General features: G+C 42.9%; 1 protein-coding gene across 1 annotated transcript in view; it reads left to right on the top strand.

Moving 5' to 3' along the window:
* The first annotated feature begins 1,114 nt into the window (after positions 1-1,114).
* The window catches only part of nkain2 (sodium/potassium transporting ATPase interacting 2), an 89,733-nt gene continuing 76,687 nt past the window's right edge, over positions 1,115-14,160 (top strand). Inside the window, exon 1 of the mRNA XM_030405208.1 lies at positions 1,115-2,752. Within this exon, the coding sequence (XP_030261068.1) occupies positions 2,699-2,752 (54 nt within the window). The 5' untranslated portion in view covers positions 1,115-2,698. The remainder of the gene's footprint in view (positions 2,753-14,160) is intronic.

Below are 14,160 nucleotides of genomic sequence, written 5' to 3'. Positions count from 1 at the left end.
TAAAACACTTTGAGTTGCCTTGTGTCTAAATTGTTCTATGCAAATAAACTTGCTTTGCCTACAAAATTCGACAAGTAACATTTGCATGGACTTACCTGTGTTGAGGTGCATTTACCTTTTGTGTTCCCCTATAAACCCAAATGCTCATGATTTCTGGATCAAACTTGTTGCACAACTCTAGTCCATTTGGATCAACTATGATCCAAATGGACTTCCCATTTCCCAACTATGGGACTTCCCAACTATGAACATACCTGGATCAACGATGGAGTTGGCTAACTTCCGGTTTAGCATCCTGCTAACTTGAAGCGGGATAAAATCACTGAATTGTGCGGCTCTTCTAGACTTTACAAATGTAATTGGACCCTATTGCTCAAATCCTGACAGTGAAACGAGTCATTTCATGGCGGCTGTGACACTCAAAATAATGTATCCGCCATTTTACAGACACTTTGGGTCCAATGAGTACAAACTTAAGTGACATGCAACATAACACTCACAGATGGGCTGCCTTGCCTGCGGGTAGTGGGAATGGGGTCAACAGGCAATTTCTAGCTGGTTGACTTGCGTTTAAAAAACCTGTGTAGACCTGCTAACCTTGGTTGTAGTGCTCTGGAGAAGTGCTAATGCAAGTTGGTCCCCCCTTTTTGTTTATTCTCATGGTGCTTTTCCACCAAAATAAGCAGGTCTACACAGGGTTCTGAAAGGTCATCCTGCTAAAAATCACTTATCGAACATCGATCACCTATACAAATGGACGGAGCTCCACCTCCAACCCTGTGTCCAGTAATAAAACATCCTTTGTAGATCACATACCAAATTCCTTCTTTATTAACATGCCACCACTGGATGTCAATACTGTGTTATCACTTTGTGTGGCCCAGTTTGCCGGGTTCACCTGGGTTTTACCTTTAGATCAGAGCCGAGCCGATAAAAACCTGGGTCAATTGACAGAGCGAGAGAGTAAATCCAGAGCTTACACATTCCCATTGCACAAAAAAAGGCCTGATCTTAGCGGGGTTCATGTGGAAAAGGGGCTTTATATGCATGGAGCCACCTGCAAGCCAATTAATCGCGTGCTTTTATTTTGAAACTCTCCGCCGGAACAGCCCCGTTGTTGCGCGGTGTTTGACTTGACAGATGGCTCGCGAGAGACGCTCCTCTCGGCTGTCTCTCTCGGTCCGTTGGTCCATCCCGGTTCCCATTGTCTCCCTCCGGTTCACTCCTTGAAGACAGCCCCGAGACGACCGACCTAAACTCACACTCGGCCCTCTCGTTTCCGCTCGTGTCGCCTCTCGCACGTCACGTTTGGACACTTACCTTCACCCTGTCCCTCTCCATCCGAAACGTGGACTTGTTTTTTTTTTTTTTTCCTCCCGTCTGCCTCTTTTTTTGTTGTTGTTGTTGTTTCACGTTGAAGAGATTTTATTCTCCGGAGGAAGCAGGCGGTGAGTTAACCGAGCGACGGCCGGCTGACGGAGCTGACACACCGGCGGTTGTGTTGTTGAAGCTGATGGAGATGAGCCGGAGGAGGACTTGTTCTTCTTCTCCTTCATCTTCTTCTTCTCCTTCTCCTTCTTCTTCTTATTAGCCGAAAGAGACGCCGAATTCCGCTCCAAGCCTGTGTTGACACATCGCAACAAACCTGGTAACAATTCCGAGTGGATAAAACACCAAATTCAGTTGGATAAAAGCGAAATATACGGGATTACAAGCGAGGTTTCGGAGAGGGGGTTATAACCGTTGGTTGAACGAACGTTAGAGGATGTTGCCGCTACATGCACGAGACTTCCCCTGAGAGGAGACAAGAGAAAGGGAGGCAGGGAAACCACTTGCACTTGTTTCCTCCACCCTAAAAAGACAAATTAGCCACATCCAAGTAGCGCTTACTCGGGATTTATTCAGCAAAAAAGAGCACTTAATCCTGTGGAGTACATCTATCTAATCTCACCAGCACAGTCCCCTCAGTGTTTGCTGCTGCCGTGACAATCCAGTGTATTCAGCCCCCCTTCTTGATGAAATAAGGATGCGGTCAATGGACGTGGTGGTGGTGTTGGTGATGGTGGCGGTCGACAAGCGGACTCTCTAGTCCAAGCAGGCGATGACTGGACAAGTGGACTCTGTGTGGACATAGTTTGGGAAAGTGTCAAGAGAGCTCAGAGGATCAGGCATCTGAATTCACCCCCAGTCAAAGCAAAGATGCAGCGCACCACCTGATCTATCAAGGCTGCCATCAGTCGCAGTAGGCTTGAGCCAGGCTCTGTGGATACACCGAGAGCAATTTGTGGACTTGAATCCTCCTCAAGGCCCCCCCCACACACACCCACCCACCCTCCATCTGCATCTTTGATCCCCTGACCCACCTCCTCCCTGTGTGTTGGGAATCCAAAGGGACCACGCTCACCTGTCAGCAACCCCTCCGATCTGAATGAAGTAGTGGCCTTTTTTTAAAAAAAATTCCCCTGAGCTCAGAGCCAGTACCCGGGGCTGACACTCTGGTGTGTGAGGCCGAGCAGGGAGCGCCTCTACCTGGGCTGCCAGCCAGACAGACGGGCCCTCCAGGGGAGGGGGAGTGGGGCTTTTGGATTTTTGAAGGTCCAGCTGGAGATTTGGGAGTTTTTTTTCTCGTTGTTTTTTGTTTTTTCAAGCCAGAGTTTCTTCTCCACGTGGATCACTGGAGAGAGGGAGGGAGGACACCATGGGGTGCTGTAGTGGCAGGTGCACCTTGGCCTTCATCTGTGGCATGCAGCTGGTAAGTTAAGATTGCTATTGATCCTCTAAGGGAGGGTTGGTGGTGGTTAAGTGGGCAGATCCATCAGGAGAGGGATAATGCTTTTAAAAAAAAAAAAATTGTAGGAGGTCATGACACATTCACCTTGCTGGCTAGACTAGTGTGGGGTGGATGGATGGATAAATGGAAGGGAAAAAAAGGATGAATGACTGAAAGGTCACATTTCAGAAGTTAATAGGTGCGTAAAAGGTCATGATACGAGGCAGGATCTGGTTTGAGGGACAGATTGACGAATAGGTGGAGAGAATGGATGAATGGCTGCAGGTGGAAGCTGTAAGACAGTACTCAGGGTCCATATAGAGCATTGATGGATAGATGGAGGCTGGGAGTGATAAATTGAACCAGTCGAGCTAAATGAGGGATGGATGGCTCGGCTGGCAGGTGGATGGACGTATGGAGCAGGTACGTGTGATGTATGGGAAAAAATGTATGGACAGAGGGATGGGTGAAGGAAAGGACCTGATACAAACTCAAGGAATCAGCTGCTGCTGCTGCCATTCCCTCTGTGTCTGTCTCTCTTTGTATCTCATTCTCCCGTCACCATCTGTGTCAATGGGAACCGGTGCCAGGGAAGACAATGGAGAGGGAGGGATGGGTCTGTAGGCGCGAATATGTGCATACATGTGAGGACGTGCGAGCTGAAATACGAGCCGCTTCATTAGGGTTGTGTAAATCCTTCGTGCGCAAATCACATCTTGAACTGTAACAATGAACTGTAGGCTCACAGGAAATGGAAAATGGACAAATGTAGTTGCTCATCTGTCAGGTCAAGAAATTTCTATGACAGCTACAGTACAGTGAATTTGATTAGCAGAGGATTTTTTTTTTCCACCTGAAAATCATTCAATAATTATACAGAGAGACATCCATCACAGAAGAGGCAGGAGAGACTTAATGCAGTGTTAATTGATTGTTTTAGCCGCGAAGAGCCAGTGGAACAAGCTGCAAACACAACGTTGATATATTATGGCTTTATAAAGTAGGACTGGATGATTGACGAAGCATTGTGATGGACGATCAACAGATCAACTCCTGCATCCCTTGTTTTACCACCGCCCGATACACATCCCCACGTCAGATTTCAAAGGGTCTTCATCTGCGCACATGTCTGTAACTTTGCTTTGGTCAGCCTCAAAAGCTTGTAACAGAGTTAGCTGGCTAGCTAGACTGAGGAAGATATGGTAAGAAAATGCAAAAGCTAGCTGGTTAGCTATTCAGAGGAAGTTAAGGCAAAAAACACAAAAGTTAGCTGGCTAGCTATTCTGAGGAAGATATGGTAAGAAAATGCAGAAGTTAGCTGGTTAGCTATTCAGAGGTAGTTAAGGCAAAAAAACACAAAAGTTAGCTGGCTAGCTATTCTGAGGAAGATATGGTAAGAAAATGCAGAAGTTAGCTGGTTAGCTATTCAGAGGTAGTTAAGGCAAAAAAACACTAAAGTTAGCAGGCTAGCTGAGGAAGCTAAGATAAGACAATGCAAAAGTTAGCTGGTTAGCTATACTGATCGAGCAAATGTATGAAACATTTCGATTTTGTACCAGCTGTTGAATGGTGGTAGCTTTCTGTATTGATTGCGATCATCATCAGGCTCCACCCCTCGACTTCATTTAACCAAAGCTGCATTATTACTGTGTGTGTATAACAGCCATAGATGTAGAGATAAGTTCAAGCGGGTTTCTCTGGAGGCTGCTTTGGGAAATTGAGTAAATCAGTACCTCAAGTTGAAGCAGAGACGGGAGGTTTAGGCAAAGTGGTACCACTCACCACAAAATAAATGCTGCACTCCTTTCAGCATTATAGATTTATGAAATGCAACCATGAGATTTAAGGGGGACTTTTTCTCCACGTACGCATAGAAACTGAAGGTGTTGCGTGATATAAACAGGATCATTGTGTATGCATGTGCACAGATGCATATAAACATGAGCAGAAGTGCCTGTGCTGTAGCATTCTCAGCTCATGGAGTCATGTACAGTGAGCCTGTGCAAACTGAGGGCCTATTGTCATGTTGAATAGGACACTGTTACAAACACGATACCCTGTGTGTGCCTGTGTTTGTATGCATTGCACAAAAGCATGATATATGAGAATCACCTAATTTGCAGAGAGGTTATTACTGTGCACGACCCCTGTTGCGTGAGGGCGTGCTTATAAAAGACTATTGTGCTGTGAAATGGGACATTTCTATGCATATTTTCATTCAAAGGAGGAATAACTGCTGTGTGAGGAAACACGTCTGCAGCACAATGCCAATGACGTTGCCACATGTGCCGTACATACATGAAACACGCCATTGTGCTGTAAATGGGGATGCTGCTGTGTGAATATCCGTAGGTGAAAAAGAGGGAGTGTCTGTGTGTGTGTGTGTGTGTGTGTGTGTGTGCTCGTGAATGAGATGCTGTCACAGTGATAGTCATTGTGTCTAATGCGGTGGAACTAATGCTGTGCCATAGTCAACAACATGTTTTGCTCTGTTAACTGTTGTAATAGCTAAGCCAGCTGATACCACCTCTAGCTGAGCTGGAGGTCTAACACTACTGTATTTTTACAGTTTGGCCATGCACGGTTAGCTCGGTTGTAGTCGCAGCCATTTAGACAGACGCCTCCGAAGTCAATGAAAAAGACACAAATTCTAAAGATACTAAGATATTTTTTTCTCAGTATCTTAAGTGTCAGTAGTAGAAAACCACACCGCCCACAGCCCTCTTTGTCGAAAGCATCCTAATTGACCACAAATTAAAAGGCAGCTTTTTCCCTCCGCTTGCTTCTCAGCTGCTTACCCCCTGCTGGAGGTAATTGTTTTTGCACTGCGAGCTTCCACCTGATAGTCGACCTCGCGGAGTAGAAAACAATGCTGGTCAGTGCGTCTTATGTAGTGGAACTGATGTCTTATGTAACTCCTAACAGCAGTTTCTCTCCCGCTTCGTTGGCCGGGTTAATTGGCTTGATATAGGTGATGTCACCATAGCTGAGCAGAGATCAATGATCCAGGTTGGAGATATGTGATATCCACTGTGTGCTTGGCTTATTTCATGCATTCTCATCGTTTTGGGTGTCCGACCACAACTCAAAGCTTTCCCGCAGTAGTATTTGGATTCTTAGATAACTGAAAATAACAAGTTATTATTTTAATGAATGATTACTGAGGGATAATACTCATAGATGCCTGTGACACATTCTGAAACCCAGTGTGAGATCTTCAGTTTGCCCGTTTTATCTGGCAGTAGATAACAGTTCAGTATATCATGACAAGCGAGGTAAATGAGAAGCTGTGTGGAACCAAAGAATGTTAAGAAAATGATTTAAAACCTTATTCGGCCATTATAGTCACTAATCTTTTCCGTCAATGGACCAATTTGATTAACGGAATAATTGTTTAAGCTCGTTTGAAAGGCTGTACAGCTGATCCTAAATTGAGGCTTCTCAGATTCAGTGGGAAACACTGATTTAAGGATTGGCTCACATACTGTAAACCTGGATTTGGTATTCCCTCGAATGAGAGTTGAGTTTTGCAGATTGTTCACTGTTTTGAACAGATTTTTTAATATATTGATTTTTAAGACTAGTTCAGACAAAGAACTGGGAAAACAACATTGCAGCGTTCCGCTAAACACCTGAGATAGATGGGGACTTTGGGGATCCCAAGTTGATTTGAGAAGGCGCCATTTGCACCCGTTTTTTAAGGCAAAATCTTCCCTGTAGTTGCTAAACTAAAACCTTTGTCCTGCAAGCAGTCTGACTTTGTGAATATTGTGGAAGACTGTTACTTATTATATGAGGTTGTCTGAAGACTTGGATCAAGCCAGGCGAGCTGCATGGAGCCATTTCACAAGTCACCATCTACAAGACAATGTTGAAACTGTTTTGCTGTGAAGCTCCACAAATGTTTAATGGACCACAGAACTTCACCCAACTCTCCAACAGTTAATGACAGAATTTTGCATTTTTGGGTGAACTTATCCTTTAATACCACTGTCTTGTCTACATGTTATAATAAACATGAAGCTACAGCCCGCAGCTGGTTAGCTTATCTTAAAATAAAGGCTTTAAACAAACAGAACAGGCAGCCAGACGAACTCTGCACCTCTCCAGCTCACTAATAAATTCCTTATATCTTGTTTGTTTAATCGGTACAAAACCAAAGTATGAAAATCAGTGACTTTGCAGTTTTACATGGGGGATTATGTGCCAGACTGTGCTTTCCTGGAGTCTTGAGTCACTGTGAGGTTGCATGGAGCCAGGGCAAAAAAGGGGTGATCAAGAGTCACTGTGCTTGGCCAAGAAATAGTCTCTCCCAATAAAAAAAGAGGAGATAAGATATTTATCCTACAGGTTTACAAGTGGAAGCTATCTCCAACATTAAATTTCAACAAATAAGCTAAAAAGATACATTTTGAACTTAATCTGTAAAAAGAAATTCAGGAATTGGGTTATCTTATGTTAAAATGACAAATTTCCTCATCGTTAAATTCATTTCCAATTCAAATTGCAACATGGTGCGAACGATCAAACTTGCAAACTATAAAAAAGTGTATCATGGTGTTTTGGACCCAACAGACAGAAAGAGTATGAAGTTGCAGAGGAGCGTAAACATCATAACAGATCAGATGGTGTTTTCACAAACACCTTTTACACACATGCGTACACAGAGTCACATATGCCACCGGTGACTCACTTTTCTGTGGCGATGGTTGTGGTCCTTGTTGCTATATTAGTTCACACACCCACCAGCTGCTGTCACAAAGATGATGACTAAATCCTCCAATGGCGCGATAGATAAGGGGAGGGCAAACCAGTGGCTTCGCTCCATTGGCTGGTTTTAGGGGAGCTTGTGCAGACGCTTGGTGTGGGTTGATGTTGATGGAACGCTAATTATGTTGTTGGTGTGCAAGTTAATTGAATAGACTAAACGGAGAAGAATTATGGCTTAGTGCAAATTAAGCATAGAGCACAATAACTGTGAGATAATTATTGATGATCTAATAGAATAGATACATAATTGGTCTCTTAAAACCAAAGACAAAGCGACCATTAAAAAGAAATTGGCAATTTTCCTGAAACAAGTTTTTGAGAAACGTCTTCGGTCACGACCCAGATCGGCCGAACACACTTAATCTTTGCACGCCAAGAGGACAAGATAGGGACTGTAAACACACCGTAACAAGATTGGACGTGTAAAGCGGCCATAGGCTATCGGAGACACAGTGTTTGTCTGTCTGTGGCGCTACATTCCTGTGACATTTCCACCATCGGGGGACGTAATGAATAATTTACCACTTGGAAGCTGCGACATGAATGCAGAAATTGTATCTCGGCATGTGAGCCGTGTGTGTTACCTGATTGCAAAACAGTGACTGTGCAGTCATTCAACACCAGAAGCCGATACTTATCTAAGATACGTTTCGGAAAAAGGAAACACAAATCAATGTTGACACGCCGGATTCCCCTCTATGACTCTGGAAATACTGTGGCCAACATCAATCTTCACAAATTGACATAAAATAAAGAGGTTTTTTGTGTGACTTTGGTTTAATAATATCGATCGAATGGGTTTGCAAATTGGATTTTGTCCATATGAATTAAGTTATTGCAGTTTTGCAAACGCGTTCTCCCACTTAGTCCAATCCTAGTTCAGCTTCCATACAGTTTTGTCAGTGATATTCGGTTCCAGAATGCTAGATATGCATCGAGCTGTTGGTTTCCCAGCATTTTCGAGCAAATCCACTTTGATTTGAAGGCGAACGCCGGCTCCTGCACTCCGGCAACAAACATAATCTTCACGACTCCTTCCTCATCGCCACAACTCAGTGAGATAAAAAGGCTTTGCTATCCTTTATGTACAAAGCTGCTTTCAACACGGGCCACACGCAATCTCGACTCCGAGTCTATAGATTTCCTGTCGCTTTTTCTTTTTCGAAGTCTCTAATTTGTCAGTCTCTTTTCCCCCTAGGTCTATGTCTTTCTCGCCCTTTTTCATTTCTTTATCCATCTCCACCTCCTCTCTCTCTCTCTTGCTCAGTCTCACACCTCGGCCACCGACTAGACTGGCAATTCATTCTGGGTGTTTCAATAGAGTCTGTGAACAAGACGGGCTTTCACCTGCCGGTCCTGTTGAGGATCGGGAGGTGATGTACTGTTCAATTGTGCCAAATCAGACCTCAAACCTGGTTGATCAGACCAAGCTGCGTTCATAGTGTTCCGGCTGTGCTCCGTGATTAAGGGGTGTTGTAGCATTCCGGCTTTCAACTGTCAATAAAATACAGTGTGTTGGAAAGTGCTGGCATTTCTAGAAATTGCTGCTGAACGAAGGGTAAGGGGGTTCAAAGTCAGTGGAATAGGTATTTTCTTGTCCTGTTTTAACAGCTGGTGATAAAATGTGTACCTGTTGAAGGCACATGTTTTAATATAATTCTATTCTATTTTGAAGACCTTATTAATCAAATGTCTGCTGTTTTCACCCCCCTTAGCTACAGTGGCTACACACAGTTCAAAAATAACCCCTTATGTCCGAGCTGAACCTACCAATTTTACCAGCCACTCAATAGATTAGTATTGTTTTTTTAGGTGGTGAGTAAAACACATTTTTCTTTTCTCACACGACACATATGCAGTTTAGGCATATTCACTACTCAAAACCTATAGATAATATTTTAAACAATGGGTCCTTTATTTCACACAAGACCATATTTTGCATTTTAGCCGGTGACTCAATTTTGTCAACTGAAATTACAGCCTTTGCCAGCTGTTTTATCATCTGCATCTCTCTAGGTTAATGCAGACACTAAAACTCTTTATGTTGGTTCAAACTCACTTTTCAGCTGTAAATGCAATAGTTAGTTTTAATTCACAATGAAGCAAAAAAAGCCTGGATTGGAGTTTTAATTATGCACGCGATAGCTAAATGCATGCTAAAAGAGAGCTTATGCTACATGTCCCTGGCTAAAACCAGACCCCTAGGAAGAGCAACTTGAGGTAGTAAACCAGGTAAAGGGTAACTTTTCAAATTTTATACACTAAAATGTGTTTACAGGTCTTGGGGAGTACTACTGCATATGTGAAAAGAAGTATAAAGTCGTTTGTGGCTCCAGAAGGAGTTGCTTGTAATCTGATAAATTGCCTCCAGCGATATCACTCAGCAGCTAAAACGCACTGTGGGTACTACAAGTGCCAGGTATTGAAAAGGAAGAAGATCATTAGAATAAAAAAGGTGATATCGCTTGTTCTGCTATACCACATTTTAATCATTCGTTTTTCAACTGTCCATAAAGAGTCCAACAGTGTTGCAGGAGTGCAATGCTAAACTAGTTCACTGCTTTTCAAAACCTGGCACCTGGCACCCACAATGCAAACACAGCCTCCTCTGGAGTTACAAAAAGCTGTATACATTTTTTTTTCTTTCTGTTTTTTTTAAAAAAATTTTTAACATATGCAGAATGACTCCCCAAGAACCGTGAACACACTCTAAAGTGTAAAATTGGTGGACTTGCCCTCATGCTGGTCGGCAGCGTACACTGGAGCAGATAAACACAGACTGTAATACATTCCTTGAGCTTTTTGCTCCGCTACTTTTGATTTTGGAAAGGCTAACAGAAAATGACAGGAACCTCCAAACTCTTTAGCTACAGAGTATTGCTTCTGTTAAGGGCCTTATGCACACCGGTTTGGCATGGAGAGAAATCACAAGCTTGACATACAAACAAGAAATAAAGCTCGACAGACCTGCAGTGCCTGCTAGTCAAGGATGCTTATGTATGATTGGACATTAGCTGTTACGGGTTGGGGTTTAACAAACGGTCAGTTTCACTGTAAGTGTTTCTGCAGTATAGGCATGTTTATCTGCAGATGCTTGCAAGGTGCCGACAGGGGAAACAACAGGCCAGCCAATCTGTAGCAGGACACAGCGGTTACTGTTTTTGCATTGGTGCAGAGCTAATAATTCTGCTGAAGGAAGTAAACCTGCAGTGGCTCAACTCTCCCAAAACAATTACTGTGCTATTGACAGTCAACCTCAGGAGGAGATGTTCAGTTTGTTTTAGGGCGATGTGCTGTGGGGTTGTGATACACATTATCCCAGGTCAGACAAAATGGATCAGCTCTGTTGCTGAAAGATATTTTTAATTACTCTGTCGGATCCCCTGCTTCCTCTGCGTCAGGACTCTAACGCCTTCCTTTTTTGTTTTTTTTTAGCTCTCAGCATTGATTTTCATCTTTTGCTCTAGTTCTTTGCAAACTAACTACAAACACTCCCATCCTCCAGTGCTGAATCATTATGAAGTTATATGTTTTTTCACACCCCTTAATGCCTGCTCTTGAAAGTGCAAGTTGCCTGGCCTGACATTGCTGTTGAGCAGCAATACAGTGTGTGCATAATCAGGGTGGCCGGTTGTCATGGTGAACAGTCGTCTCTAGGGGAGGGTTTGAAAACTCTGGCGTGATCAAACGTGTCAGCGTCTGCATAGCCACAAGTTTCATGCATTAGCTGGCTCGTATGCTCCTCTCATAACTAAATTAAAGCACGGATACAGTTATTGAGCATTAAGTACAGGCCCAGCCCAGATGTTCCTCCAATCGAATTGAACTAAAGCTGCCACAGATGAAAAGTTTTAACATCTGGAACGTCTGGAATGTTGTGATAAATGGCACGCAGATGATGCAGGGGGAAAAATCTATTCTGTTTGGTCATAAATGTTGTACCATTAGCGTTGTGCTGGGGAAAAAAAAAGAAAAACTCCATCGGCCGACGGAGTCTGTCAGAAAGCTGTCAGCAAACAGCACATAATTCTGCACTACCTGGAGTCAATCGATACATTAAGGTTTGGAAAAAGACCAATTTTTGCGATGGAAAGTGTGCAGTAAGGCGTATTTTACACTGGAATGTGTCCAAGGGCAGCCTGAGCTGAAGGCTGTTAGAGCCTCTCAGCCTGGATGTTAGACTGCCACTGCTGATGATGATGACAAGGTCTCTTTTCAAGGAACATCTGGAGGTGACAGAGCTTCTCCTGTCACCAATTGATCTCTGATGGCACAGATAGAGTAACGGAAGTGAGAAATTATCTTTAGGTATGTGATCCCTACTCTTAGCTCCTGGTATCAGATTTAAGTCAATGAGTCACTGGTGCTTTAGAGAGTTGTAGACTCCTCCCCCCTGTTTTAGCTAGCCGGTGGTCAATTAGAATCTGCATTTCAGTGCATTTTCTCATGCAGAGATCTTCTTATGTTACTCTTTTCTGGCCATATTCTAAGCTAAAAATGCAGTATAACTACTATGTTTTACCTCTTTTTTTTCACTTTTAAGATGTAGCCTCATCAACTGTGCTTAGTTACATCGTTTCTTTCAGTTAAATGCTACCACCAGTCTGCTAGCGTGCCACTGTTAAGCAGATAAAAAGCTAACCATGTTTACTCTCTCACCTTAACACGTTTGCATGCTCAGATTTGCTTGTTAGCACTTCTAGGAAGGTACAGCCAAAGTTGATGAGAATTCCATTAGTTGGAGGTACCGATCCAGTAGCTAGAGATGAAGTAAGGCTGTAATCAAAGTATTCCTCCTCAGGGACCATGAGCTAGACTATAACAGACTTTATTAATGCTGCAACTAACTAATATTTAAACTTATTTCACAATGAATCGATTAGTTGTAAACTGGTCAAATATGTTGATCAGTGTTTCCCAAAGCCCAAGATGCCATCCTCAAATGTCTTATTTTGTCCACTACCTGAAGATCTTCAGAGAAATCTGGAATCTGAGAATTTAGACTTTTATGTTCTTAAAAAATGTTAAAATTGATAAATCTATTATCAAATTAGTTGGTTGTTGATTAATGTAATAGCTAACAACTAATTGGTTAATCCCTGCAGCCCTACACTTCATAGCAATGTGTCCAATAGTTGTTTAAATACAGTATTCTTTGCATCTGTTGCATTCAGCTATCTGTTTTCAGATTGAATTCTCACTCCATGTTCATCTCCATAGACCTACCTTCAGATGACAAAAAGCCAAGTATGTTCTCATTTGCTTCCACCCCTTATTAAAAGCATTAAACCTTTTGGGCACAAAGTTGAAAACTTTTATAAGCAATCTATGTCCAACAGACGGCCTTATCAGTGCCAAGCTCACTGCAGCACCACTGTTCTGCTTTTCTCTTTAGAAAGCTTTCTCATAAACTGCAATTTTCCACCCTAGATGTTTTCATTGTAAAAACAACACTAGTTCTTCTCCCAGTTGTGCCATGTCTTGTAAAGCATTCGGAGGCTCATAGCAAGGCTGCAAAACCGTGACACTGTATCTACTGACAATGTCATCATAAAACAGTCTGTGAAACTGTGGAACAGTGGAAATGCTAAAAAGTAAAATCTTTCTCTTTGACTCGGAAAAGCTGACTCAATCTATGTTCTTCCACAGCTCAGTGGTGGCTATAAAATAGACCCTTACACACATGAATTATTTGTTCTATAGTCTTGGTTATACTGACACACATTTAGTGTGAACTCTTGGGCCTCTGCGTAGAGTACTACACTGTAATTTAGCACACAATGTTATCCAACAGCAAACACTGTTCATCATCACTGAATTGCGCAGCTGCAATACTTCATTCGAAAAGGTTTTAGGTTAGATTCATACGTAACTTTATCCAGATATACTTCCAAACCACAGCTGCTACAGTCTGCGGTTTAAATCCCGACATGTTTGGTTGAGAACTTGTAATATTTACTTTAACGACTTTGCAAAGTAAGAGAGCCAGCTGGCTCTGGAAATCATTTTTCCCTACTTCAAATTTCTCTTTTAATGATTATCTCAATATAACTCAACATAGAAACAAACACGTCAAGGCTATAAATACTGCAGTGCACATGATTCTTGGATGCCATTGCTATGAAGAAGAGGAAGCCAGTTGGAGACCTAAATCTGAGCAATTGTAAATTTATAACAACTGCTGCAGTTATAGATGCGAAATTCAGCCCCACCAGAATCTGAGACTCCATCAGCCAAGCTATAGACGAGTCCAGTGACTGATTTGTGTTTTCTGCCATCTCACGTCGCTGCTTTTACCACAGTGCCAAATAGGTGTCTGCTGCTGCCTGCTGATAGTGACAGCAGCATGAGTAGTTGTATTGAAGCCATTAGACAGTGGGCGACAGCTGCCTAGGAAGGTACCTTTTATATGGATGGCGATCCTAAAGGTGCAATGTGTAAGCATTGGCCAGTTGTCAAATTAAAACTCAAAAGAAACAGGGGCAACATATCCGCAGAGTAACTGCTGACTGCAGCTTCATCTCGTGGTCCAGACTGGAAGCTTGGAGCATCTAGGCCGTCTTTTTGTTAACACCATTATCACAGGAATGTTGGACTCGGGTGGGTTGGGGCTAGCTGGG

This window comes from Sparus aurata, chromosome 22, assembly GCF_900880675.1.
Source record: "Sparus aurata chromosome 22, fSpaAur1.1, whole genome shotgun sequence".
In the NCBI taxonomy this organism is placed as follows: Eukaryota; Metazoa; Chordata; class Actinopteri; order Spariformes; family Sparidae; genus Sparus; species Sparus aurata.
This window is presented reverse-complemented; position numbering and strand designations above follow the sequence as displayed.